Source organism: Exserohilum turcica, assembly GCF_000359705.1.
Source record: "Exserohilum turcica Et28A unplaced genomic scaffold SETTUscaffold_14, whole genome shotgun sequence".
Classification (NCBI taxonomy): Eukaryota; Fungi; Ascomycota; class Dothideomycetes; order Pleosporales; family Pleosporaceae; genus Exserohilum; species Exserohilum turcicum.
The window spans coordinates 428,893-452,451 of NW_007359959.1; the positions used below are offsets into that span (position 1 = coordinate 428,893).

Here is a 23,559-nt window from a genome sequence, read left to right on the forward strand (position 1 = left end):
GACAGAAAAACATAATAAAAAAACAAGGAAAGTTCAAAGCCACCCCCGTCTAGCTGTAGTACTTCTCTAGCCACTCGCGCAGATCACCGATAGTCGGGTAATCCAAGAACAAGCTACCATTCACCTTGACATTGAGTTCCTTCTGGAACTTTTCAGACAGCACCAAAGACATCAGACTATCGATGCCTAGGTTAGCGAATTCAGCATCATCAGTCAGTTCAGCGATATCAATCGCGGTTTCCTGCGAAATCAGCTCGAGAGCTTTAGTGACTGTGCTGTTGCTTGGGGGAGCCGAAGTGGCGGGAACATCAATGCTAGTCGTGGAAGTGTTGACTGAAGCTTCCGAGTGGCTGTGTTCACTCTCACTTGACGAAGACTCAGGCTCTTCTTTCCACACCTCCTGCTTAGCGGGCAGGGGCTTGCTTTGACTTGCCTGGGTAGTCTTCGCTCTTGGTTGTGCAGGCTTGGCCGCAACCGGAGTTGGCTTGATTGCTGCAGGAGCTGACTTGGCTTGTTGACCGGCTGCTTTGGAGGGCTGCGGAGCAGTGAAGAACCGGTTGAGCAGGATGCGCGGGAAGCGGCGGAAATGAATACCTCCTACCATTCCAACAATGGAATTGTCATCAGGTCTCATGATGTACACATCACCCAAGTAGGTGGATGGGTCCTCTTTGGTGGGTATCATCTTGACATAGGACCGGAATCTTGCTCCTGGAGTCAAAGGCTCGGCAAATCGCATGCTCTTCCAACCAGACGTGACACAGTAGTTGTTGTTTGTGTCGATGCTGTCGGAGCAGTTCATGATAAAGCCTGCAAGATGAGCCACACTGTCAATGAAGTATGGAGGTACCGTGTAGGTTCCACTGTCCACCTTCTCGCTGAGCTTTACGTCGGCAAATGCTTCGAGGTCATGCATGACAACGGACTGCATGCCTCGGTACTTGTCGGCGTAATCGACGAGGTTCTTTGCGAAAAGAGTGTAAGCCATGTTGCGTGACAAGCGGTTGGCCTTGCCCTCTGCAGCGAGCTGTTCCAGTGATTCAATGCGATGCTGGACCAAATGAGCCATGGGGCTCCAGGACTCTAGCCAAACATCCGCTTGCCCAAACTCAAGATGAGCTGTTGCAAATGGATCCAAACAGCTTCCATCTTCTTGGACGTTTTGCCATGTCAAGTCCACCACACCACTGGTGATGTCGTCTGTGCTTGCAGTGACTTGAATCAACTGTGGCGTGTCCATGGAGTGCTTTTTGGCAATCAGGGCCGAGGTCACGTGCAGATTTGTAATGTTCATGTTGACTCGCTTTGCTCCTGGGTAGAACTTGCGGTAGAGGTATTCTCCCAGAGTGTAAGCAATATCTGCATGGATTGACTGAGTGGATATTAGCAAGTTTTGCGGGAAACTATGGGGTCAGACTTACTGATGTCACAACGCCACAGTCATTCATCTGATGTCCATGGGCGGCAGCCAAGAAGTCCTTCTGCATCAGGTCGGATTGCATGATCACGGTAGCCTGATCTCCGTCCACATTTACCGCAATGATGTTCTGCACCAACGAACTCAGAGACTCGTACTTTTGAGCACTGCCGACTGCAGGCTCTGCAGCCTCAACCTTCTTCTCATAGTAGTTGTTGCCTTTGGTCAAGCACCAGTCGCCATTGTACTGAAGCCAGTAGTTCTTCTCATCCCAGGCATATGTCGGTAGATCTAGAAGCTGCACCGCACCCACGAAGGGACGGTGGAACTCATTCCAGTCCACATCCACGCCATGGAGGTGAATAGCTGCTGCGCTCTCAGAGATGGTCTTCCAGTTGTTGTCTCCACGGCGCAAGGACGAAACAGCAGCCTTGGTAGACGGCAAGATCGACTTGATGAATCCAACGCAGACCGGGTGAGGGCCCATCTCCATCCACACAGTTTCATCACTGATGATCGACACATCCAATGCATTCCTGGTGGCAGCAAGGAAGTCTACTGTCTCGCGCGTGGCTTTCCGCACATAACCGGCATTCAATGATCGCCCATCAAAGATTGCCTTGCCAAGCAGAGGAGAGATCACAGGCAGCTTGGGTTCGTGGAAAACGACGCCGCTCTTGCTGATTGCTTCAAACTCATCAAGGATCGGGTCGACCTGTTCCGAGTGGAATGCAAATGCAACGTTGAGTTTGATGCAGCGGTATCCGGCCGCTTCAAGGTCTACGGCGATGTCGTCCATCTGTGCCTTGGTGCCACTAAGAACCGTGTCGGATGGGCCGTTGATACAGGCCACAGTGTATGGCTTGCCGTTTGCAGCAGTAGAAACGGATTCCAGAGATGCTCGGACTGCCATCATACAATGGCTGCCTGCTTTGCATGACTTCTGGAGCATTAGTGCTCTGGAACCGACCATGTAGATGGCGTCGTTTGCGCTGATGACTCCAGCGACATGCATAGCTGCGTATTCACCGAGGGAATGGCCCATGACAACGTCAGGCTTGACGCCCAAGAAAGACCAGTAGTGAGCCAGTGCGATTTCTAGACAAACCAGCGCCAGTTGCGTGATAACTGGTGGATGTTCATAGTCCCGTGGATGAGAACCGTCGACAGCTGGAATGAATGATGGGAAGCCCTGGGCTTGAGCTAGTCTATCGAGGTAGTGGATGTGCTCTCGGAAGACTGGTGCATCGTGGTATAGTTCAAGATCCATGGACTGGTATGAGGCGCCCTGACCGGTGAAAACAAACGCGACCGATGGTGGATTGGCCTTGTTAAGGGGCTTCAAAGAATCAATCTTTGTCAACTGCGCAGTCAACTGCTTTTTGACCGAAGCGATATCCGTAGCGCTGATCGCGACCCTGTGTGTGTGGTGGTATTTGCGCGCAGTGGTTGTGTAGGCGAGATCTGACACCGCGACATCGGGGTTTCTGTCAAGATAGGTAAGGAGACGTTCGATGTTACCGCGGAGAGAGGTCTTGGTCTTTGCCGAGACTGTGACAATATGGGTCGGCCTGGTTTCTTGCTCGCGTGCTACCTCAACCGCAGGTGCCTCCTCCAAAAGCATCATGGTGTTACCCCCAGCAGCTCCGAAGTTGTTGACAACTGCGAGTCGTTTCTTCTTGGGATCCTTCTTCCAATCAGTGATTGAAAATGGTATGGCAACGTTTCGATGGTCCAGATCCTTTGGCAGGCGCGGGTTGATCTCGGTCTTGATTCCAATGTGTGGAGGAATGGCGTTCTTTTGCAGCATCATCAACACCTTGATCAGTGCCGTCGTTCCTGCAACTGACTCTCCGTGACCAACGTTGGACTTGACACTTCCAATATGTAGCTTTTGCTCGGGTCGGCGGCTTGGGAAGGTGTTTGGGGCATAGACGTCCAGGACTCCCTTCATTTCCTCAAAGTCACCAGCTTGTGTACCCGTGCCATGCAACTCAATGTAGGACACGTCGAGAGGGTCTACAGCCGCGTCCCTGAGAATCTGACGGGCTAGGTACGCCTGGTGTCCTGCATGCGGATGGGTAATGGAGACAGCTTCTGCCGAGTGGTTGGTGCCCGCAGCAAGGACAACTCCGAGAATGTTGTCGTTATCAGCTTGTGCATCTTCTAGCCTTTTGATGACAAGAGATCCTACACCATCGGCACGGCAGTAGCCGTCGGCGGTTGCATCCCAAGTCTTGCAGGCATTGTGGCCCTTGGTAAGGAAATGGCCCTTGCAGAGGCCAGTGAAACCATCAGGGTTGGTGAGAATGTTGACTCCACCAGTTACGGCCATGTCAATCTCTCCATTCCATAGTGCTTGGCAAGCAACCTATCAGCAGTTAGTATATATCCCACCACGGCTTGGAAAATTATCTACTCACCTCGATGGCGGCAAGTCCCGAAGAGCAAGCAGTGTCAATGCTGTAGCTAGGGCCAGCAAATTTGAAGAAGTAGTTGATACGGCCAGGGCCAAAAGCACGACATCCACCGGGGATATAGTACGTTCCGACTTCTTGTCCTTGGTTTACCTCACGATAGTCATCAGCTGCCTGACCGTAGTACGTTCCGATACGCTGGAGCTTGCTTGATGGAGTCCTGTTGGCGACGTATCCTGCTTGTTCTAATGCCTCATACGCAGTGATGAGCGACAACCGCATCTGAGGATCAACGACCATTGCCTCTCGAGGTGACATATTGAAAAAGCTTGGGTCAAACATTCCAGGCTCATCAATGAAGCATCCATACTGTGTCATTGTTTTGTTAAGGTCTTTACCCTCTGGGTCGTAGTGTGTCGTGATGTCGAATCGATCCGGAGGTATCTGCCGAGAGACGTCGAGACCTGCTTCGAGAATTTCCCAAAACCTCTCATTACTGGTTGCACCTCCCGGTAATCTGCAGGACATTCCGACAATGGCAAGCTTAGATTGTGCTGTACCCCGGGGAGTGCCCTCAGTGGCGTCTTTTCGAAGTACTGACATGTAGTTGTTCAGGGAAATAGAAGCGTCCTTGATGGCATCCTGCAAAGCAGTACTGAAGTCGTTCAGTGGAATGGAGTTTCCGAAGCAGGAGAGTCTGATTTGGGCTCGCTGGTTCTCTTTGGCATGCTCGACCTCGTTTGCAATGACTTTGTCCCACTCGATCGCTTTCGTCAGAAGTTCTCCAACTACACACCTGAACAGCTCCACTGCACTGGAAGCTGTGTATGGGGTGCCAGAGCTCGTAGACGAGAGTGGGAATTTGGGTGCATTCTGCGTCTTTCGTTGACTTGTTGAAGCTGCAACATGTTCAATGATAGCTTCGATGTCGTGTGACCCGTAGATGTGTGGAGCATGGCAAATGCCTCCGTAAACGGGCAACGCGATAGACTTGGCATCTCTGAATGCCGTAGCCTTCTTGAACAAGTTCTCAAGTCTTGAAGGTGGGCCACTGATCGTGACCGACGTACGACTGACGGCGCTTATGAAGACGCGGCTGGTTTCGGAACTGGGTACTGCTTCTTGATATGCGTCCAACTCTTTCTTTGTTTGTTCAGGATCAACGTTGTGAACCACGTACGCCCATGTCTTTGGGGACTCATCCAGATCTCGAGCTTCCAAGTAGCTCGACACTGCCTGTACATGAACTCCCATGCGAAAGGCAGTGGCAATCGCTTGAGCACCATAGAAAGGAATCTCGGTTACATCCTGAGCAAGCGCAATCGCGGCTGCTGAGAGCAAACCCACGCCTAGACCCGCGAGATGTGTGTCTTCTAGCGTAAACGATGGCTCTTCGCTGTTCTCGGCATTACTGTCGATGTTAGTAACAGGAATGGCAATATTTCCAAGTTTACATACCAAATGTATACCGAGAGTTGAGCGAGGATCAGTAGAACGCCATCAATCGCGCCGCAAAGTTCACCTTCACGGAGCTCCTTCTGTTCCGACCAAGAGGTGAGCGATTCGAAAGGGGGTATCTGGTTTTTCAAGCTCGACGGTAGCTTCTCAATCTCTTCCTTGATTGCCCTGGTCGCATCTCTCGTAAAGCGGGCAAGATGCTCGTGATTTGTGCTCTTGCTTTGCTTGTGTAACTGGCGGAAGATGTCCGTCAGGTCCTCCTTGGGGAACTCGTTACTGAAATACACAACCTCCATTGTAGCTCAGACTCAATGATCAGTGTCTGAAAATTGGAGAATGCGTATGCTCAGGTTCTACACTCATGAAAGAATGTGAAGTAGTGATGGTGTTGAAGTTGCAAACAATGTACCCGGCACACTGAAATATGAACTCTAATATGTCTATTGAGAGTGCCAATACTCGGGAACCCCAATAGGCCTCGGGTCATATCACCGATAATATGTCTCAACGCTCGTGGTGAGCGCGTGTAGTCAGAGTTCTTACCGTATGCGGTTTTGCTGACAGGCCCCCACAGATGCCAGCTTCAGATTACTTAATTAGTGAGGAATAGCACTGATTACACTAGCCCGATGCCGATGAGGCATGCGAGAACCATCTCAAAGTATCTGCAACCGAATTCAGCATGGCCTCATCCAGATTGTCGGGTTGTTGCGGTACGGAGCAATTCTAATGAGCCCGATGACGAAAACATCCGCATCCCACCGACTGAATTCCCAATCCATCCCTGACCTCCGACGTCAACCCGAGATTCCGACCAACCTATTGCATGAATATTACAGTCGTACAAGAGACATGATATCACTAATTCGGGATGGTGGCTCATTATCCCTGCAATGATAGTGATAGTTTTCCATGCATATCGAGATGTGGTGTTTAATTCCAGCCAGTAGTGATCAGCACGGGTGATTGAGCCAAAGACGGCTTGAGCCACCAACCGAGGTGATTATCAATTCAGAAAAGGATTTAAAAGCTGTCCTGCAACAGGCTTTCGCTGTCGCAAGCTGAAAGTTGTGCACTCACGTCAATATAATCAAAGCCTACCTCTTCATACAACTCCCCTCCGCTTGTCCACTCTTTTGACTGCAATCCTATTTCCCTCACCATGTCGACCGACCAAGTCAGCACGGAGGATAAGGGTGGTTACAGGCAGATCAACAAGGCGCTTAACATCTGCGCTTTTGAAGATTACCTGAAAGGCCAAACAGCGAACCTTGAACAGATTCCCGATGTCGAACAAGTAACGGAAAGAGTCCTACGAGTGCGAGGACAAAATCCGGGAAAATTCACATTTCAAGGCACAAACACTTTCTTGGTCGGTACAGGGGCCTCTCGCATATTGATTGACACCTCCGGAGGAGAGCCCGAGTATGCCAAGCTACTTGCATCGACTCTGGAATCGCGCAACATCAGCATCAAATATGTTCTCGTTACTCATTGGCACGGAGATCACTCTGGAGGAGTGCCAGATCTTATTCGAATGTACCCACATTTGAAAGAGCACATCTACAAGAACGACCCTGAGCTAGGACAAAAAGACATCTACGACGGGCAACAGTTCTGCGTCGAAGGAGCCACTGTCGAGGCAGTGCATTGTCCTGGCCACTCAGAAGACCACATGTGTTTCATTCTCAAGGAAGAGAACTCCATGTTCACCGGTGACAACATCCTTGGTACCGGTACAAGTGCAGTTGAGGATCTCGGAATCTTCATGTCGAGTCTGCACAAAATGATGGACCAGAAATGCCGCGCTGGCCACCCGGCCCACGGCATCACGATTGACGACTTGAACACAAAAATCTCCAGAGAACTGTCATCAAAATACAGAAGGGAGAAACAAGTGATCAGGGCTTTGAAAAATCTCCGCGACTACGGGCAGAACCGGCCCGTCGTCCGAGACATTGTCAACAACATTTACGGAAGCTCGGTGGACGAAACAACCCGAACCTTGGCATTGGAGCCCTTCATTGATGAAGTGCTTCGAAAACTCGCGGGAGATGGTAAAGTCGGCTTCCAGGCTTGTCGGGGCCAGAGAAAGTGGTTCCTTATCGCGAGCGAGCAGAACTCAACCCCGATGCCACATTTGCAATCTTCCGTTACGCGTGCAACCGCTTAAGTTTAGATACTTTTTTTAGCTTCTCGATAGATGCATTAGATATACCACATGCGTGTCAGGTGCGGCTTTAGTCAGTTTCAATGCATTCATTTTTTCGCGTCAATTTTTGCATTGATCGTGAGCTGTTAATGTCATAGATTGGTGATGAAATGTTGTTGTGAAACAGTATCAGCTCAGACACTGCGAATATCAACTAAGAAAGAGTTGATACAAAACACGAACAACAGTGAATCATTTAGAACACCGAATACAGTCTGATATACAAGAACCTGGCTCAAGTGTGTTTTATTCATTCGCAAAAGGTTCAGTGGGTGGTCTACCGTTTACACTTGTCGTCTTCTTTTTCTCATTTCATGTGAACGCGAGAGACATTTAGAATGTATTTATTGGAACGACAACTGCGAGTCCAAGAATTATTCCAATCAGGTTGAAAAATTGAAGTTATGCATTTGACGAAATATTTATTAAGATGACGACAAACTTTTGTGTGAACATACAAAGGAGATCCATGCATTACAACTACAGTCCCAGAAATGACTGGCCCAATCCCAATATTCAAAATCAAGAAATATCTATACTAATCCATCGGTGATCTTATCCATCCTCGTCTCGATGTGTGCTGCTTGAGTCGCCAAACTCGCAAAGAGTCTGCTTAGTTGAAGGTAGCAACAGCAGCCAGTACAGCACCAGCAGCTACAAGCGCTGCTCGAACGAAATTCATTCCTCGCCACCTTTTCAACATGCCCCGAACTTCTTGCTCACTAACCCCAAGGTCTTTTGCTTTAGCCCCCTTTTCCACCTTTGCACCAAGTGCCAACAATTTGCTGTTAACAGTGGGCTCCATATACAACAACGTGTACGGAACAATGCTTGGTACACAAATTGCTGCTGCTGTGTACAAAGCAAAACGAGATACATTATCACCAATCAGATGTGTGTCAGCCCTAGAGCAATAGGCCGAATAGCCATTGCAAATAGTGACGGTGATGGCAATCAGTGGTGATGTAGCTTTCCCAATATTGTACATGGTTTTGAACTGATGCACAAGAGTGTCGACTGGAGCTATGCTGAGCGTAGGCACTCCGGCGTGGCTGAAACACGCGATAAAGCCTAAGAGAAGGCTGAATTCAGTACATGTGGACTACGAGTTCCATTCGCATAAACATGCTTACCCGACAAAAAGGCAGCGCCGGTGATGCTCCAAGCATGTGCCGCGCGAATCAAAGTTTCATCCATGATCGGTCCGAGGAGTGGTGAAAAAAGGAGTGATAGTGACGGTGATAGAAGTTTCTGACAACAAATCAGTCTACTCGATTGAAGCGTGTGATACGGTATCAACGCCCTGATTCTATCGCAGAATGATATAGAATGTACCCCGCGGTCGCGATTATCGCAGTCGCTGTTTTTGCGGCTGAAATCGTGCACACGTAATGGGCGCTTTGGTCTCGCGTAGAGTTACTCTTGGTCGGGATAAATCTCATTCGCCGACCTTCCTCGTGCTCGGTCTAATGTGACTGGACACAGCATTCGGTTTCCGTCCTGCGACGCACGGCATTTGGGAGTGAATCTAAGAACTCAAGGCCAACCGTTATATACGCCAAGAGGGGTGCTCATCTTTGCTGATTGACCGTGAAACATCTTTGGTATCATCTTGCGATATCGAACCACCCGCCCTTCCCACACACAGTACAATCGGGTCAGCGGTTCCTTCTCTCTTTTCGGCGGGTTGCGCTCTCCAATAGTTGCTCTTCACGCAGTTGCTTCCATATCCCTGGTCTACATCGAGACGCTGAAGCAAGGCAGCCCTGTCGTGCAGAGAAACACTATTTGCTCTCGGAAATTCGTGCCCCAAATGGCTTCCTTGGATACGATATTTTCTGTCATACCATTCTTGCATTGGGCGATGATCATATCGCTGCTTGTTATTTCAGGTGTGTCTCTCCGGATCGAATCGACCATGACTAAGGGGCACTCATGACTCACGTGTTTTAGGCACGGCATGGTCATTCAACCTGTGGGTTATTCCGATAATCAAAATGAACCCGTCGAGTAGCGCTGTTCAGCAGCTTTTGGAAACATCCCGGCGCGGTGGCGCCTGGCTGGAGCCATTGAATGCAAGCTTTGCCTTCATGTTTGGCATAACTGCTGCCGTGCTTTCACGACACCCCGACGCGGCCGAGGCAGCACAGTGGAAGCCATTCGCACTGACATTCTTAACCTTGCTGCAAGTAGCTTGGTGGGAAAGAGTCATGATTTTCCCACTCGAAGCAACCATTGCAAGGCTGGGAAAGAATAACGACAAAAGTGGAGGCACTGAGAAGTTCTGGATGGATCATGCCACAAATAAAGCTCTACACCAGTCTCTAGACAAGTGGACACGCTGGCATGCCGTTCGAGCAACCTTGCCACTGATCGCTTCGCTGATCGCGTTGTACACAAAGCTACAGCACCTGGTCTAATCGGAAGGATTTACGGAACGGGATGGCTAGAGGCTTGTTTCGAAAAGCAGCAGTATCCGTAAGCCGCGTGACGCGCGAATTGCAATGTAACCTGAAGATCAAACCTGCATGTCCATTGCCCCAAAGGTTCTAGGGCTGCAAAGGAATAGTGGAGATCGATTAGGTGGTCGATAAGTTATCGGCAGTGACTGCGCCAGCGCAATTATCACAGTACATGTTGGCGCTGCGCATCAGCCTAATACATAGTTAGAAGGTCTACATGAAATTTCTCTTCTGTCTTGATACTGCATGTTGTCCCATAGGAACGTGATTGAGCCGATCGTCCATACCCGCCGACATGTCGGTGGGAAGGGTCGGAATCGGCCCGATCCTTACAGGCATGGTCCGATTACGAGGCTGGCCCGTCCATTGTCTCAATGTCTAGCGACAGCATCAATACGGTGATATGGCTTGCTACCCCATTCCTCCAGAATCCCTGAAGATCAGAGTAGAACCGTGCCTCGAGGAGGGTGGGTAAAACTAGACCCTGTTGTTAATGTGATCGGCGTGCATTTTCTGCATCATTACGCATCGGACATAGCGATGGCCGATGTGAAAACAATCACGTCTCTTGTTAGCAGGGCGATGTTTCCAGGCCAATTGAATTCCAACGCTGTCTCGTATCGGGGTGAACAGTCGGGACGGGAAAGGAAAGTGCCCAAAGTCGCCTTCAGGCGGCTAATGTGAGAGGGGAAACACCCTGAGTTATTCCTCGAATCAAATTATGCTATCATGAGATAGAGTACCTGCCTTCACGCAAGAGACCAAGCCACCCCCAAAAATACTGGTTCTTCCTGAATGGACTTGGTCTCTTTGTAAGATAGCACTGTGATTTCAGTATTACAACTCATAGTGTTGACTAAAAGTCTTTTCCGTTGCACCAATCTATTTACATTTCTATCATCTCATTACACTAATTATCTTCAAAGATCTGGCCATAATCGCCCTCTGCCCAGCGAATACCAGGCTCAAGGCCAGCAAATTTCCACTCGCCATCCACAAGGCGATAATGTAATGTTGCTTTGCCGTGTGCATGTCCCTTGTACAGTACCTCAGTCAAGGTTTCGTCTTTGTATTTTTGATGTGCCACGCGCATCTGATGATATCCTAGGATGTAGCCCGGCTCCTTCTGAACCCACTTTGTTTGGCCCATGAAATGTTGTGTTTTGATACGCGCGTTACCAAGGAACTTGGGGCTGGATGCCATGCCAATAAATTCTGCAACTGGCATCTTTTCCCAAATCATGCCCATGACAGTGCGGTAGTCAATCTTTTGGTTTATTCAGCCTTGAAATAGGTGATGGAGCGCGTTTGGGGGTGCTTACGTAGAGTTCGGGCGCGAGGCATTTTGACAGACGATCCCAATCTTTGCTGTCGTAACTTTCCGCCCACTCAAATGCCGCAGCTTGACATTCGAGAACATCTGCAAGCAAATCATTGGAATTACTCTTTTGATCCTTATAGAGGATGAATCAATTAAGGTGACTTACCTGCGGGAGCTGGTCGCACTTCCTTGCTCGACATCTTGTGGTTTTTTTTTACTGAGTATTCTTTTCCCAGATTTGTTCTTGGACGTTTCCAATCCCCAGAAGTCGATAATTACGTTCCACAGCTTGTTGGTATATCTTTTTATTCGCCATTGGTGGATGCGACAGCCAGACGTCGGCTGTTTCCCCACCAGTTTGGCACCCTCGGGTGCTTGCCATCGGAACATATCCCAGAACAGCCTAGCAATCACCCGAGTGCAATTGCACGTGTGCAAATACCGACGAGTCCAAGCATTTCGGAGATGACGTGAGATGGATTTGGTCTGAAAATATAATAACGTGCTGATGTCCGATGCCACGCGCCCGACGAGGCTACGGCGATGGAAAGCTCAGAATATTTCTAGTTTTTTGTTTTCGTTTTTGGACGCGACTCCAGTCAGATAGAAATAAGAAGAAATCTATCCTTCCGATCGCAAAGCGGTGTGATTATGATGGGGTCAATTTTTGGGCAGGCTGAGTGTAAAAAACCTCCCACCTGCTCAACTTGCATGTGTAACATTTTCGATTTAAAGAAATTTGATCTCCACATTTATAGAGATTTCTAAAGAACAGCGATTGAGACTTAAAATCCTTAGTTTAACCTTAATTCAACATGAAATACATTTCCCGCCACACACTACACCAAAGAAAGCAGTCTTCGCTATCACACTCGTAGGGTATATTCCATCACGACTAAGCAGGCCCTGTACCCGACGGCAGGTAAGGATACAAGAAAGGAAAGTAATAAGTCAACAAGCCACAGATGATGCACTTGGGGGTACCCTTTGGAAACTTGGCCTTGCCACCCGCATTCACCACGCCGACATTCTTGTTATCCCACTTGCCATCCGGGTCCTCGACGGCCTCAATCATGCCAGCCGCGATATCAAGGTAAGACACAAACGACTCTTCGTCGTCGAGCGTCAGCTTGTGGCCCCGCTGCACATCGACCGAGAGACCGCCGGGCTTGATGTAAATGCATTTGACCCAGTCCTCGTGCTGTCGGAGGAGCTCCTCGGCGAGCTCCAAGTCTCTGTATACGTGCCATGCGGAGCGGCGGACAATGGCGTTGACCCAGGGGTTCTTGCGGCTGATCCAGGGATCAATGGTGGCCGAGGAGAGCAATGCCAGTCTCGGCATTGGCGGGGATTTGTCCTCGGATTTGATCTGTTCGAGCGCCTTGATGACCGTATGCGCAAGGTCCTGGCTGATGTGGCAGCCGGGCACGTTGTCGTTTGTGGTGGCGGTCAGAAAGACGGCTTTGCAGCCATACATGGCTTTCCCGAGTAAGTCTGCATCGAGGATGCTGCCGGTAAAGACCTCGACCCGAGCATTGTTTGCCGCAGCGGGGACGAGTCGGAAGAGCTTGTCCTTGTTGCGGCAATAAGCTTTGATTTTGACGTTGGTGTTGTTGAGCAGCAGCTCAAGGAGGGCTGTGCCGCAATTGCCAGTGGCACCCAGTATCGCATACGAGGATGCCATGATGACAGGACTGGGATTGGCTATAGACAGAGATGATGGAAAAGACTGCTCCACTTATTGCAGCACAGAAGAGCGAATGGCTATTGGATTTGGTGTACCATCTTCTTTGTGTAACCATCTCCTCCAGACTTTAATAGAATACATCCTGGAACGCTCGTGCAGGCTACGAAAACAAGTCGGAACATGTGGAAGGCACGCATTCCACCGAGTTGTACTTTGGCCCTTGTTCCGATCACCGACACATAGACATGTGGCAATCCCGCGCATTATCGCTTTCAGCATCGCAACACGAACTCAATCAGGAAATTGCACGTACTTTGAAATCCAAAGATGGCTTAGCTCTTACTCTAGAAACACAATAGGTAAACTAGCTCGGATCGGGATTGGATTGCTGACAGGACAGGGTGAGGAATCGCTATGTACCGACCATATGGCGATCGGTAGAAATGCATCCTCCCGCGCCGACGCAGCAACTCGATGCGGCGAAAGGATCGACGGAGCTCAGCATACAACGAGACGCCTCAAGTCTGGTAATTGAAGCTACGGGCCAATTATTTAGGCGTGTGTAACAGAACAGACTTTGCCCAGCAGCGCGGATTCCAACGATCACAATCTAGTAAATTATCCATCCAAGAAGCAACTGTCGTAAGGTTTTTAAGTACTACTACTCCCCCAAAGGCCTATATCATCGTGACAAACACCACATAAGTACGAATCAAGCCCTACTCGTTTTCGCAACACCTCACCACCAACTACTTTCTTGGTTTCCAAAAAAGAAATACAAAATAACCTGGTTGTCTCGCTATCTCCCTGATTTCCAAGAGCATATCCCACACACCACACACATCCATCATGACGGCTGAAACCTACATCCCCCACCGCCTCGACGGCAAAGTCGCCGTTGTCACCGGATCTGGACGTGGCATCGGCGCAGCCATCGCCACGCATCTTGGGCGTCTGGGCGCCAAAGTGGTGGTCAACTACGCCAACTCGACCAAAGACGCCGAAAAGGTGGTTTCAGACATCAAGGCGCTGGGCAGCGACGCCATCGCCATCAAAGCCGACATCCGGCAAGTGCCGCAGATTGTGTCGCTCTTCGACCAAGCCGTCGAGCACTTTGGCCATGTGGACATTGCCGTCAGCAACTCGGGCGTCGTCAGCTTCGGGCACCTCAAGGACGTGACGGAGGAGGAATTCGACCGCGTCTTCAGCCTCAACACGCGCGGCCAGTTCTTCGTCGCCCGCGAGGCATACAAGCACTTGACCGAGGGCGGCCGCATCATCCTGACGTCGTCCAACACGTCCAAGGATTTCAGCGTGCCCAAGCACTCGCTGTACTCGGGCTCCAAGGGCGCCATCGACTCGTTTGTGCGCATCCTCTCCAAGGACTGTGGCGACAAGAAGATCACGGTGAATGGCGTCGCGCCCGGCGGTACCGTCACGGATATGTTCCATGATGTGTCGCAGCACTACCTTCCCAATGGAAATGACTACACGCCTGAGCAGCGCCAGGAAATGGCGGCGCATGCGTCGCCGCTGCACAGGAATGGGTGGCCGCAGGATGTCGCGAACGTGGTTGGGTTCCTGGTTAGCAAGGAGGGCGAGTGGGTGAACGGAAAGGTCATTACGCTCGATGGTGGTGCGGCGTAGTGGGAGAGCAATGGGGAAAAGGTCTTTATACATGTTTTGACTGCTTAGTCTATCTGTAATGCAGAGTGGTATCCGGAACAAATACAAGTAAATCAGGTCAGATGATTACGGATGGTATGTGACTCGACTTCAACCCGTGTGATATTTCAGACCACTTGCATAAAGCGGCTTTGTGCTCATCACGATGGGAACGTGACTTGAAGACTACTAGTCCCACACTGGAGCCTAAGAGTCATGCAGATGCGATTTCTTTTCGTTTTTGAGCACAATGGCTATGGAAGTGATAAGTTGATACAAATGATGGACACATAGCACAAATCATTCTATCGAAACATGAATGACTGCTGGCTGTCAAATCTTTCAACATTCATGGCTTGCTATACCGTAAATGACTTCACTGGCAGTACAGCACTCCTCTTCACCAAGCATGTTACGTTTGTAAAGTCGATAAAATATTTCATATTAAATATTCTAATTCAAAAATCTTTTTCTACAACAAACAGTTAAGTAATTTTTCTTTCCAATGCATATGATATCTAACAACTTAAATGAAACGCTACAACAATTTATGATTTTGTGATGAACGAAGGAAACGGAATAGGAGACAGCCTGCCTAGAGAAGGGAAATGGCAAGTCTTGGTCTAGGTGTTCCTTTCACAACAGAAAGTCGATTTGCGGATGAAAGGACGTCTGACCATGCCTCGTTACTTCTCAGCCTTCTTGGAAGCCTTTGTTCTCAACTTCATGAGAACGTAGACAAGCATGTACCCGGAAAGCGAGAAGATGACACAGATAGCTGCGTTTCTCCAGCCATAGTATTTCTCAGTAAGATTGACAGTGGCCAGATAGTCGCGTCCCCATGTGTACTGGCAGACACGGCAGTCAGACATCGCGTCGGGGTTCACAAGGTTTGTGCGTCTGCCCGGTCCGTTCATCCATGCCTCCAAGTATTGTCCGCATGTTTGATTGTCTGGAGGGTTGAAGATGGCGAATTCGCTCTCCTTGCATTCAATCTTCCAGTCCCAGTCGGTGAAGATGAGCAGTGAGCCAATCAGGTACGTGAAAGGATCCAGATAGTAGAGCCAGTATCGCCAGAATGCCTGAATATTGCTATACGGGATGAGGACTCCGCAGAAGAGGCAAAGAACAGCCAGCAGTAGAGGGTTGACTAGTGAGGCGAACACGGCGTTGGGCGCGTACGCAGCCACGAACTGGCCAAACCCCGTATAGATGAACTGGTAAATCAAGAACACGAAGAAGACAGCCCCAGCGCTGCTTGCATTTGTTGGTAGACCTGAGGCAAAATAGAACACGAGGTAGTAAAGAATACCACAGATGAGGAGGTATGGTATCTCAGAAACAATCAAGGCCGTGACAAATGCTTGCCATGAGTACATCTTGGACTTCTTCTCGCGGGTCTCGTAGACGTCTCGCCTTTCCAGGAAGATTGGCTGCAACTGGGCAATGACGCCTGGCGCCACGAAGATGTACTGGAATATGGAGAACAAAACGTACTTTTGCTCGCCAACGGAGGGTCCAATTTGCCAGAACGTGAAACCGATGAAGAAGGCAACACCGCCGTGGAGTAGGAGCTTGTTGTTGAAGTAGGCCGTGTCTCGGAAGAAGCCAACATTCATTCGATGTGTAACAAGCTTGGTCTGGTTCCAGAAAGTGGTTGCAAACTCATAGCCATCGTCTTTGGTACCAGGCTCCTTACTTGCTGCGTCAGAAATTATCTCCTCGAGGTGTTGATTCAAGGCCGCTGATTCGGGCGAATTGAGCCAAACATCGTGCCAGTCTTTGTCGCTGGGGTAATTTCCGCTAACAACGTCAATCATGTGCTCTGCAGGGTTAGCGCCTCGGGGGCACGGTGCGTCATAGCGGCCGAAATACTCCTTGATCTTCTCCGCGTTGTGGCCGATTTCGCCAAAGTAGACTGTCTTGCCGCCTCTCGCGAGCAGAAGAAGAACGTCAAACTGAGCGAATAGCAAAGCCGAGGGCTGGTGGATAGTAACGAGTACCGCCTGTCCGACGTCGGCTAATTTCCGAAGGAAGCGAACGGTGTTGAAAGCAGCTTGACCATCGAGACCAGAGGTGGGCTCATCGAGGAAAATGAGAATAGAGGGCTTCGAAACCAGCTCAACGCCAATTGTAACTCTCTTGCGCTGCTCCACTGAAAGCCCAGCACCAGGAGTTCCAATCATTGTGTTCTCAAGATCGTGCAATTCCAGCAGGTCGATGATGGTATTGACGTACGCAAGTTTCTCTTCGGTAGGCGTGTCCCGGCTTTGACGAAGCAAGGCGGAGAATTCGAGCGCCTCTCGTACAGTGGAGTAAGCGTCATGTACATCAAGCTGTTCGCAGTACCCTGCGGACCGTTGGAATGATACTGGCAGTGGTCGGCCGTCAACCAAAACTTCACCTCGGATTGTTCCGGCCGTTTTCCGTTGAGCAAGGACATCCAGGAGAGTTGTTTTTCCCGCACCCGACGAGCCCATGAGAGCACCAAGCATTCCAGGCTTGACATAGCCATGGACGTTGTTGAGTAGAGTGCGCTCACCTGAGGGAGTCTTGACTGTGTAGGTCAGATTTCGCCAAGTGAAAATCGACGTGTTGCGAATAAGACTGGTTTCGGCGTTGTTCTCCTCATCCTTTTCCCCGGGCGTAGTATTGTGTGTGACCTTTTCGGTTTGCAGCGATTCTTCATCCCGAGCTTGGCGCGTGCGAAGCCTTTGAACATATTGTTGCTTTTCGCGAGGGATGTATGCAGTGCTCGAGCTGGAGGTGTCGTCCCAGCGAAGAGTCAAGAAGATTGTACAGGCAACGAACAAGACCCACCACGCGAAAAGGATTCCCACGTTGCGCCAAATGTTGGAAGGTGAGTAGGACAGGCTGTCCAGGTACTCTTGTCCACTGACTGAAGTTGCACCGCGTCGTGCACCACGGATTCCTGCACAGGATTGTGCGCTTGGGTCCTGGTATTGAGGTAGGTAGTTTGGAATGAGATTGTCATAAACGCACGGAATGTTAGTTCCTTCATACTCATTTGCCATCAGGGACTCAAATCCGTAAGCCAATGGGTTGATCCAGTAGACCCAGACGAACCATGGATGCATGTCGGATTTCGGTATCTCATATCCTAAGGGTGTTAGCAAAAAAGATTCAAGTAGCAAATAGTCGGGCTACTCACCCATGTAAACGATGGTTGCGGTGATGGCGAATCCCGATACCTTGGACGCAGCGTTGAAGGAGGGAAATCCTGCACCAATCGTTCTCATCATGGCAGTCATTGCCAGCGTGACGACGTATACAACAAACCAGTTGGTGAAGAACGCCGCCGCAGTCGCCTTGAGTGCAGTCATCCAGTACACAATCAAGACAAAGCAGGTGACCTGGAACATCAGGATTGGGATATCGGCGGCGACCTGGGCAATGCAAAAAGCAGCGGGGTTGAAGAAGGCAAAGTTCTTCTGCTTTGCCAAGATGGGACGGCCAACGAAGGAATCGTTTACCTCTGACAAGGTGAAGAGAGTATTGAATAGAAGAGAGACGAACAGGGCTCCAGATTTGATGAACAGACCAGCAGTATTGGTGGGTGCGTTGTAGAAGAGTGACCCACAGATCAAGGCTTGGACGATGTTGGTTGCTTGCCTCATGATCAAACTCGGCTTATCTCCCCACAGCACCTGGTACTGGCGAATGATGCAAGCTTTGATTTGTTGAGGGAAGGATACCGTCATCGGGGAGGAGTCAGGAAGCTGCCCAGACTTTTCTGCTTTTACAGAATTAACAAATGTCTCAGTATTGGCCTTGGCCTCGTCCGTGGATGGATAGTCGAGTTCGCGGTCCATCTTGGCCTTGACCGTTGACTGAGCGTAGGCATTCTGGATTTCGGTGTCGTTGCGAGGGAACGAGTTTTCGAAGCCGGGCTTGATTTGCCGTTCACTGGGTACGGTTACGCCAGTGAGATAATCCGCCACATTGGCACCGTCTCCACAGGCGAAGCCAAGGCTTTCCATGAAAGGACGTGCTTCCTTGCGCGGGCCGTAGTAGATTTGCTTGCCCTGATCAAGGACCAGCACCTTGTCAAACAGATCGTAGATGCCATTGCCAGCTTGGTATAGAGTGACAATGGTAGACATACCCAGAGTGTCTGTAAGGCAGCGCAGTGCACGAACATACTCGAGGGCCGTAGAGGCATCCAAACCGCGAGTCGAATTGTCCCAACATACAACACTGCCCCGTGTTGCAAGGGTCTCGATGATAGACACTCGCTTTCTCTCGCCTCCGGAGACGCCTCGTACATATGCGTCGCCAACTTTTGTGTCCTCGGTGTGGGCAATGTTCATGGACTTAAGAAGGAACTGCTTGAAATTTCTTCGGGCCTCGGCGGGGCTGGCACCATTTCCTTGTAGGTTCGCAGGCATGTTGAGGCGGCTAGCAAAGTCCATTGTCTCGCCAACGGTGAGGGTTGGGTAGAACAGCTCCTCTTCGTTGTTGATGACAATACTGCCAGAGTACTGTTTTGCTTGTTCGGCATCAAGTGAGCCAAAGTACACGTCACCGTCTACTTGGGCATACCTAGCAAGAGTCAGTTGCTGCCATGATGCTTGGACGGTGCAGTAGGACATACCCGTTACGCTTATTTGCCAGCATTTTGAGTAGCGTGGTACACCCCGAACCCGGACGTCCCAAGACCAAGAGCATCTCGCCAGGACGCACACAGCCAGAACTAGAGTCAAGAATGGTTTTCATGGGTGGTTTTGCGCGAAGGTCCTTGGCGAGCTGAAGAAGATTGAACTGGGTGATGATGTTCTCGTGGAAACGCTCGTCGGCAGGGAGAACGTTTACACTGAGGTTTTTCCATGTGACGCCGAGCTTGCGGTTGCCAGCTTGGTTGTTCATGTCATAATGGGCAATGTCTCTGGCAAGCTGCCACTCGTCAATGTCGGTGGTGGATGAAGTTTGGTCTGCACTGTCGTAGACATTTTTGGATTCGTCCCGTCGATTTGTGCCCGTGGGCGAAGGGGGTATCGAGTAGAGAGTCGGCGTGTTCGCATCATCGCGAAAAATCTCGCTGGGGACAGGGGTGGGTCCGCCCTGGTTGTCCATTGCACAAGCTCAGCTGGACAGTGATGCGGAAGACAAAGACACTGGACTGTGCTTGGATGGGGGCAAGGAGGTACCAGTGTATTAATAAGGCGGTCCATCTTGGGCGTGGAGTGAAGGCGCCAAGCACAGTGACCATGTCCATCGCCCCGATGGTCAGAAAAGATGACGATAGCATGGATCGGACAGGCAGGGTAGGGCCAGGCATGAGGCTCAAGTATGGAGGTAGAAGCACCGCGAATCAGAGGGAGCGAGAAGGGGCCGGAGGCTGGATGCCACGGGCACCGAACGAGGGCCAAATGCCATGGCTGCGGAGCCACTTCGGGGATTTGGGGCGTGTTTCAACGGCGTCGTGTGGCAGGACTGGGGCGCAATCATGTGAAGGAGGTTGTGGAGCCGGATGGACCGGAGCCCGCGGGCGCCGGGCACAGCATCCAAGGACGCCACCCATTGGCCACGAGCCACGGCCAGCCCAGCCAGATGTGCAGCAGCATGGCATTTTGTGCCCTTGTGCAGCGACTCATGATGTCAATCATCTGGGCCGCAGAGACAGCAGCATGACTATCAGCAACACTGACACCGCCAGAACACGTACCCGTCTCCTGTATTGCAAGGACCCGCACCACTGACCCCGACTGCTGGGCGCGTCCAGCGCAGCCGACAGCAAAGCAGACCAAGTGGACAGGTGGCCATACTTACCGCCGCAGCTTTATAAACGCACCATGCCGGCTCGCGCTTTGCTGCCGGCTGTCAAGGAACACTGCTCGAATTCATGCCGTGTCGATTGACGTCTCGTTGACACTGCCTGCGCCGTCGCGCCATTGATATTCTGCTAGGGATACACATACTAAGCCAATGAACATTGCCAGAGGATATCCATCATGCTACACCCCTGCACAAGACTACGGCGTAGCCGCAGGAAAACATACACAGGAAAAAGAGCAAGTGCCGTGACAGAGCACCAAACCAAAAGAAAGCGATGAAACAGACCCAGCGCCTGACACCATACCAATGCACTAGCACACCATGGCTGCTGATCAGCTTTCCTTGAGCGCATTCCTCACAGCTGCCGATAAGAAGCCGAGACTACTTCGGGCATCCATTTCCAGCGCCTCGAGTGCCCGGGGCGAGATGGGCATCATCAGTGCTGCGTCGCCAAAACCCGCCTGCCCAGGCATCGTGTGCATCATGCGTCTGCGGCCCTGATAGCTGCGTTCTGGCTCTTTCAGCGCAGACTGTGGCTGCGCCGCTCCCGCTCCCGCTCCCGCTCCCGCGCCAAAGCCCAAGCCCAAGCCGAGGCCCAAATAGGCATTGTGCTGCTCCAGGCCCTTGAGCCTCGCAGAAAGTAACGTTATGAGCCGCTGCACAGGGTGCAGTTCGCGCAAGACTTGTTGTTTTGCTTGTCGAGGACAGGGCTGGTCGTGGCTTGGCGACGCTGGCATGCTTGACGTGGGGCTTCCATGGGCGCTCGCACTCGTTTTCAAGACATGGTCGGTGCCCGCGCCAGGGGCAATTGCGCCCGTCAAGGCCGCTGCGGAGGCGTACCAGGGCAGCAGGTTCATTGTGGTAAGAAGCGCAATGGTTATAAGTAGTCTGTCGTCGCTACAGTGCTGGCAGTTGAGAAGCGCTAGCATTGCCTGGATCGTCTCTTTGTTCCTGGCGAGGATTGCTTGTGTGGGCGAGCTAGCGGAGGCGGGCTGCAGATCCGAACAGGGGTTCCTGGTCACGCCTTTGAACAGATCCAGGGCCTTTTCCAGGCAATTGCAGCTGGTTGCAACGTCTGGCTTCAAGACGGCCGAATGCATTTCTCCTGGTGGGCCGCTGGACGGCGCCGACAGCGCAACCGTGTCTCTCTGCAAGCTTGGAGGCCTCGAAGACATGCAAGACGACGACGACGACGAGAGTGATGTTGCAGTCGTACACGATGAGGACGAGGAGGATGATGATGAGGACGAGGAAGAAGAGGCGCATGGACTCGTATCTGTGGAGAATGTGGTGACGGATGGCGCCAACGGCTCCAGCGGGAGCAGCCGGCTGGTGGGCGACTGGGCGTCACTGCTGGTGTCCAACATGTCGAGCGTCAAGCCAGCAGAGTCGAAGGGCATCATGGCGCTGGCGGCCGCGCCCCAGTCCATGAGATCGGTGTACATGGGCGCTTCGGTGCTGGCCAGCGTGTCCACGCAGTCGTCCCAGATGGCGCTGGCCGAGTGGCTGCTGTCGAAATCGAGCCCGGACAAGAGAGAGGGAGCCAGTGCATCCGTGGCATGGTAAAAAGCCTGGAACGAGTCGACTCGGTGGTGGGTGCCGGCAGTGCAGTCCTGGGTCTGGTCCAGCGGCGGCGCAGTCAAGGCAGGCGACAGGAGGAGCGACCCCAGGCCATGGTCGGTCGTGATGCTGCTGCTGCGGGCGTGGGCGTGGGCGTGGGCGTGGGCTGGAGAGGTGGCGGCGGTGCTGTCGTGCTGTGGCAGAGGCGGCGATGGCGATGGCGGATTCAAGGACTGGCGGGCAGCGCGTCTCGCACCGCTGCCCGGCACGCGGCCTGGACGTCTGCAGTGCAGATAGCGGCACTCGATGCCTTTGCTCTCGCAGCGCGAGCACGATGGCCTCTCCTTGGTGCAGCGGACTTTGGATTTGGCGCAGGCCTGGCAGCAGTCGCGCACCTTGAGGCTGCCGCTAGCACTAGTGGCACGTGCCGCAGCGGGGCGGCAGCAGGCGGCGCCGGCATCGGTGCCGACATGTTTGGTCTTGGCTAGCGCGCTCATGGCCGACTTCAACTCTGCGTCGCTCAACGTCTGGGTGCGTTATCTGCTTCTGCCCTACACAATTAGGCAGTCTGCACGCTCTTTAGTATCTATTCTGGTCCTGCTCCAACCCGCTCCACCCTCACGGGCCACATCACGCGCTGCTGGGGAACCCATCGCCCATCAGGGTCCGCGCACAGCTCTATCTCCAGCCAACTGGCTCGCCGGTCTCGATTGCACCCAAATCATCGATCTCGCTGCTCTATAGTCCCTGGGATCATGCAGCAGGGCGACAGCCTCGCCATGCTAACGCCTCCAGCCCCAGCCGCTGTTGAGCGCTGCAACCGTCACGCTGCGCGCCCCTGTCCCTGATAAGCCCCGTTGCTGGGACGCTGTGCATCCAATGCACGCCCTTCCCTCGATGGCGTCTTCTGCAGCGCCCTGACACGCCCGCCAGTGGCCAAGCATTGTATGCTGCCGAAGCAGGGCCTAGCACTCGGAGCCGCTTATGCACGCGCCTGCCTGTCAACGACACAGAGTACCGCCGCAGAACACCGCCGACGACCCACTTTCCATATAGTCGACTTGCCCTCCCACGTTACGCCCTCCCACGCCTGGCCCACCATGAACCTGCAGCCTCTGACCTGGGTCCTGACATGTGCCCACGCACGCTATACCCTGGCGGCTCCGTCATCTCGGGAACATCGCGGGGTAATCCCTCTCCGTGCTGCTGCTCCAGGACTAGCCACCCACATGTAGCCAACGTAGGCAGCAAGGCACTTCCGTCCCGACACCACGACTAAGGATGTTCCGTAACTAGTACTATAACTGGTACTGTAACTGGTACGGTATTGTAGTTACGGTGATTACGAGCCTCTAGAATCCTGGTTACTGGAGGTTTGACCTGCGGACCTCCGAAGTCGCGCACAGACTTGTTTTATTATTATTATTATTATTATTATTCTAGTTTAACGTCCTTTTTCAGCCCGAAGGGCTATATAAGACGTGTAGGGTTTTTAGGCCTACAAGTATCTAAGTAGGTTGTTTCTAGCTACGATATTTAGGAGGGGTTTTAACTAGATGAAGGT

The 23,559-nt window shown here is 51.7% G+C and overlaps 9 protein-coding genes across 9 annotated transcripts; 3 read left to right on the forward strand and 6 right to left on the reverse strand.

Annotated features, from left to right (window-relative positions):
• Nucleotides 1–49: 49 nt before the first annotated feature.
• SETTUDRAFT_38126 (uncharacterized protein) lies at nt 50–5,588 on the reverse strand (the record flags this gene model as incomplete). The annotated part of the gene is made up of 4 exons (XM_008025134.1): nt 50–1,372; nt 1,422–3,788; nt 3,841–5,245; nt 5,293–5,588. The coding sequence occupies 4 exons, from the start codon at nt 5,586–5,588 to the stop codon at nt 50–52; spliced, it is 5,391 nt and encodes a 1,796-aa protein (XP_008023325.1).
• A 794-nt stretch (nt 5,589–6,382) lies between these two features.
• SETTUDRAFT_168055 (uncharacterized protein) lies at nt 6,383–7,559 on the forward strand. The gene has a single exon (XM_008025281.1). The coding sequence runs from the start codon at nt 6,455–6,457 to the stop codon at nt 7,463–7,465; it is 1,011 nt and encodes a 336-aa protein (XP_008023472.1). The 5' UTR covers nt 6,383–6,454; the 3' UTR covers nt 7,466–7,559.
• A 455-nt stretch (nt 7,560–8,014) lies between these two features.
• SETTUDRAFT_148278 (uncharacterized protein) lies at nt 8,015–8,708 on the reverse strand. Its single transcript, XM_008025282.1, has 2 exons — nt 8,638–8,708; nt 8,015–8,575 (listed from the first exon to the last, which is right to left on the reverse strand). The coding sequence occupies exons 1-2, from the start codon at nt 8,699–8,701 to the stop codon at nt 8,118–8,120; spliced, it is 522 nt and encodes a 173-aa protein (XP_008023473.1). The 5' UTR covers nt 8,702–8,708; the 3' UTR covers nt 8,015–8,117.
• Nucleotides 8,709–9,317: 609 nt separating this feature from the next.
• On the forward strand, nt 9,318–9,924 carry SETTUDRAFT_38129 (uncharacterized protein; the record flags this gene model as incomplete). Its single annotated transcript, XM_008025135.1, has 2 exons — nt 9,318–9,396; nt 9,458–9,924. 2 exons carry the CDS (start codon nt 9,318–9,320, stop codon nt 9,922–9,924), a joined length of 546 nt encoding a protein of 181 aa, XP_008023326.1.
• A 929-nt stretch (nt 9,925–10,853) lies between these two features.
• On the reverse strand, nt 10,854–11,492 carry SETTUDRAFT_46404 (uncharacterized protein). The gene is made up of 3 exons (XM_008025165.1): nt 11,454–11,492; nt 11,289–11,386; nt 10,854–11,233 (listed from the first exon to the last, which is right to left on the reverse strand). Exons 1-3 carry the CDS (start codon nt 11,485–11,487, stop codon nt 10,877–10,879), a joined length of 489 nt encoding a protein of 162 aa, XP_008023356.1. The 5' UTR covers nt 11,488–11,492; the 3' UTR covers nt 10,854–10,876.
• A 690-nt stretch (nt 11,493–12,182) lies between these two features.
• SETTUDRAFT_26865 (uncharacterized protein) lies at nt 12,183–12,971 on the reverse strand (the record flags this gene model as incomplete). The annotated part of the gene is made up of 1 exon (XM_008025094.1): nt 12,183–12,971. The coding sequence occupies one exon, from the start codon at nt 12,969–12,971 to the stop codon at nt 12,183–12,185; it is 789 nt and encodes a 262-aa protein (XP_008023285.1).
• Nucleotides 12,972–13,733: 762 nt separating this feature from the next.
• Nucleotides 13,734–14,714, forward strand: SETTUDRAFT_128542 (uncharacterized protein). Its single transcript, XM_008025283.1, has one exon. The coding sequence runs from the start codon at nt 13,824–13,826 to the stop codon at nt 14,619–14,621; it is 798 nt and encodes a 265-aa protein (XP_008023474.1). The 5' UTR covers nt 13,734–13,823; the 3' UTR covers nt 14,622–14,714.
• A 611-nt stretch (nt 14,715–15,325) lies between these two features.
• Nucleotides 15,326–19,526, reverse strand: SETTUDRAFT_159994 (uncharacterized protein; the record flags this gene model as incomplete). The annotated part of the gene is made up of 3 exons (XM_008025284.1): nt 15,326–17,760; nt 17,812–19,202; nt 19,255–19,526. The coding sequence occupies 3 exons, from the start codon at nt 19,524–19,526 to the stop codon at nt 15,326–15,328; spliced, it is 4,098 nt and encodes a 1,365-aa protein (XP_008023475.1).
• Nucleotides 19,527–20,521: 995 nt separating this feature from the next.
• SETTUDRAFT_168059 (uncharacterized protein) lies at nt 20,522–21,390 on the reverse strand. Its single transcript, XM_008025285.1, has one exon. The coding sequence runs from the start codon at nt 21,290–21,292 to the stop codon at nt 20,768–20,770; it is 525 nt and encodes a 174-aa protein (XP_008023476.1). The 5' UTR covers nt 21,293–21,390; the 3' UTR covers nt 20,522–20,767.
• Between the last annotated feature and the right edge of the window lie 2,169 nt (nt 21,391–23,559).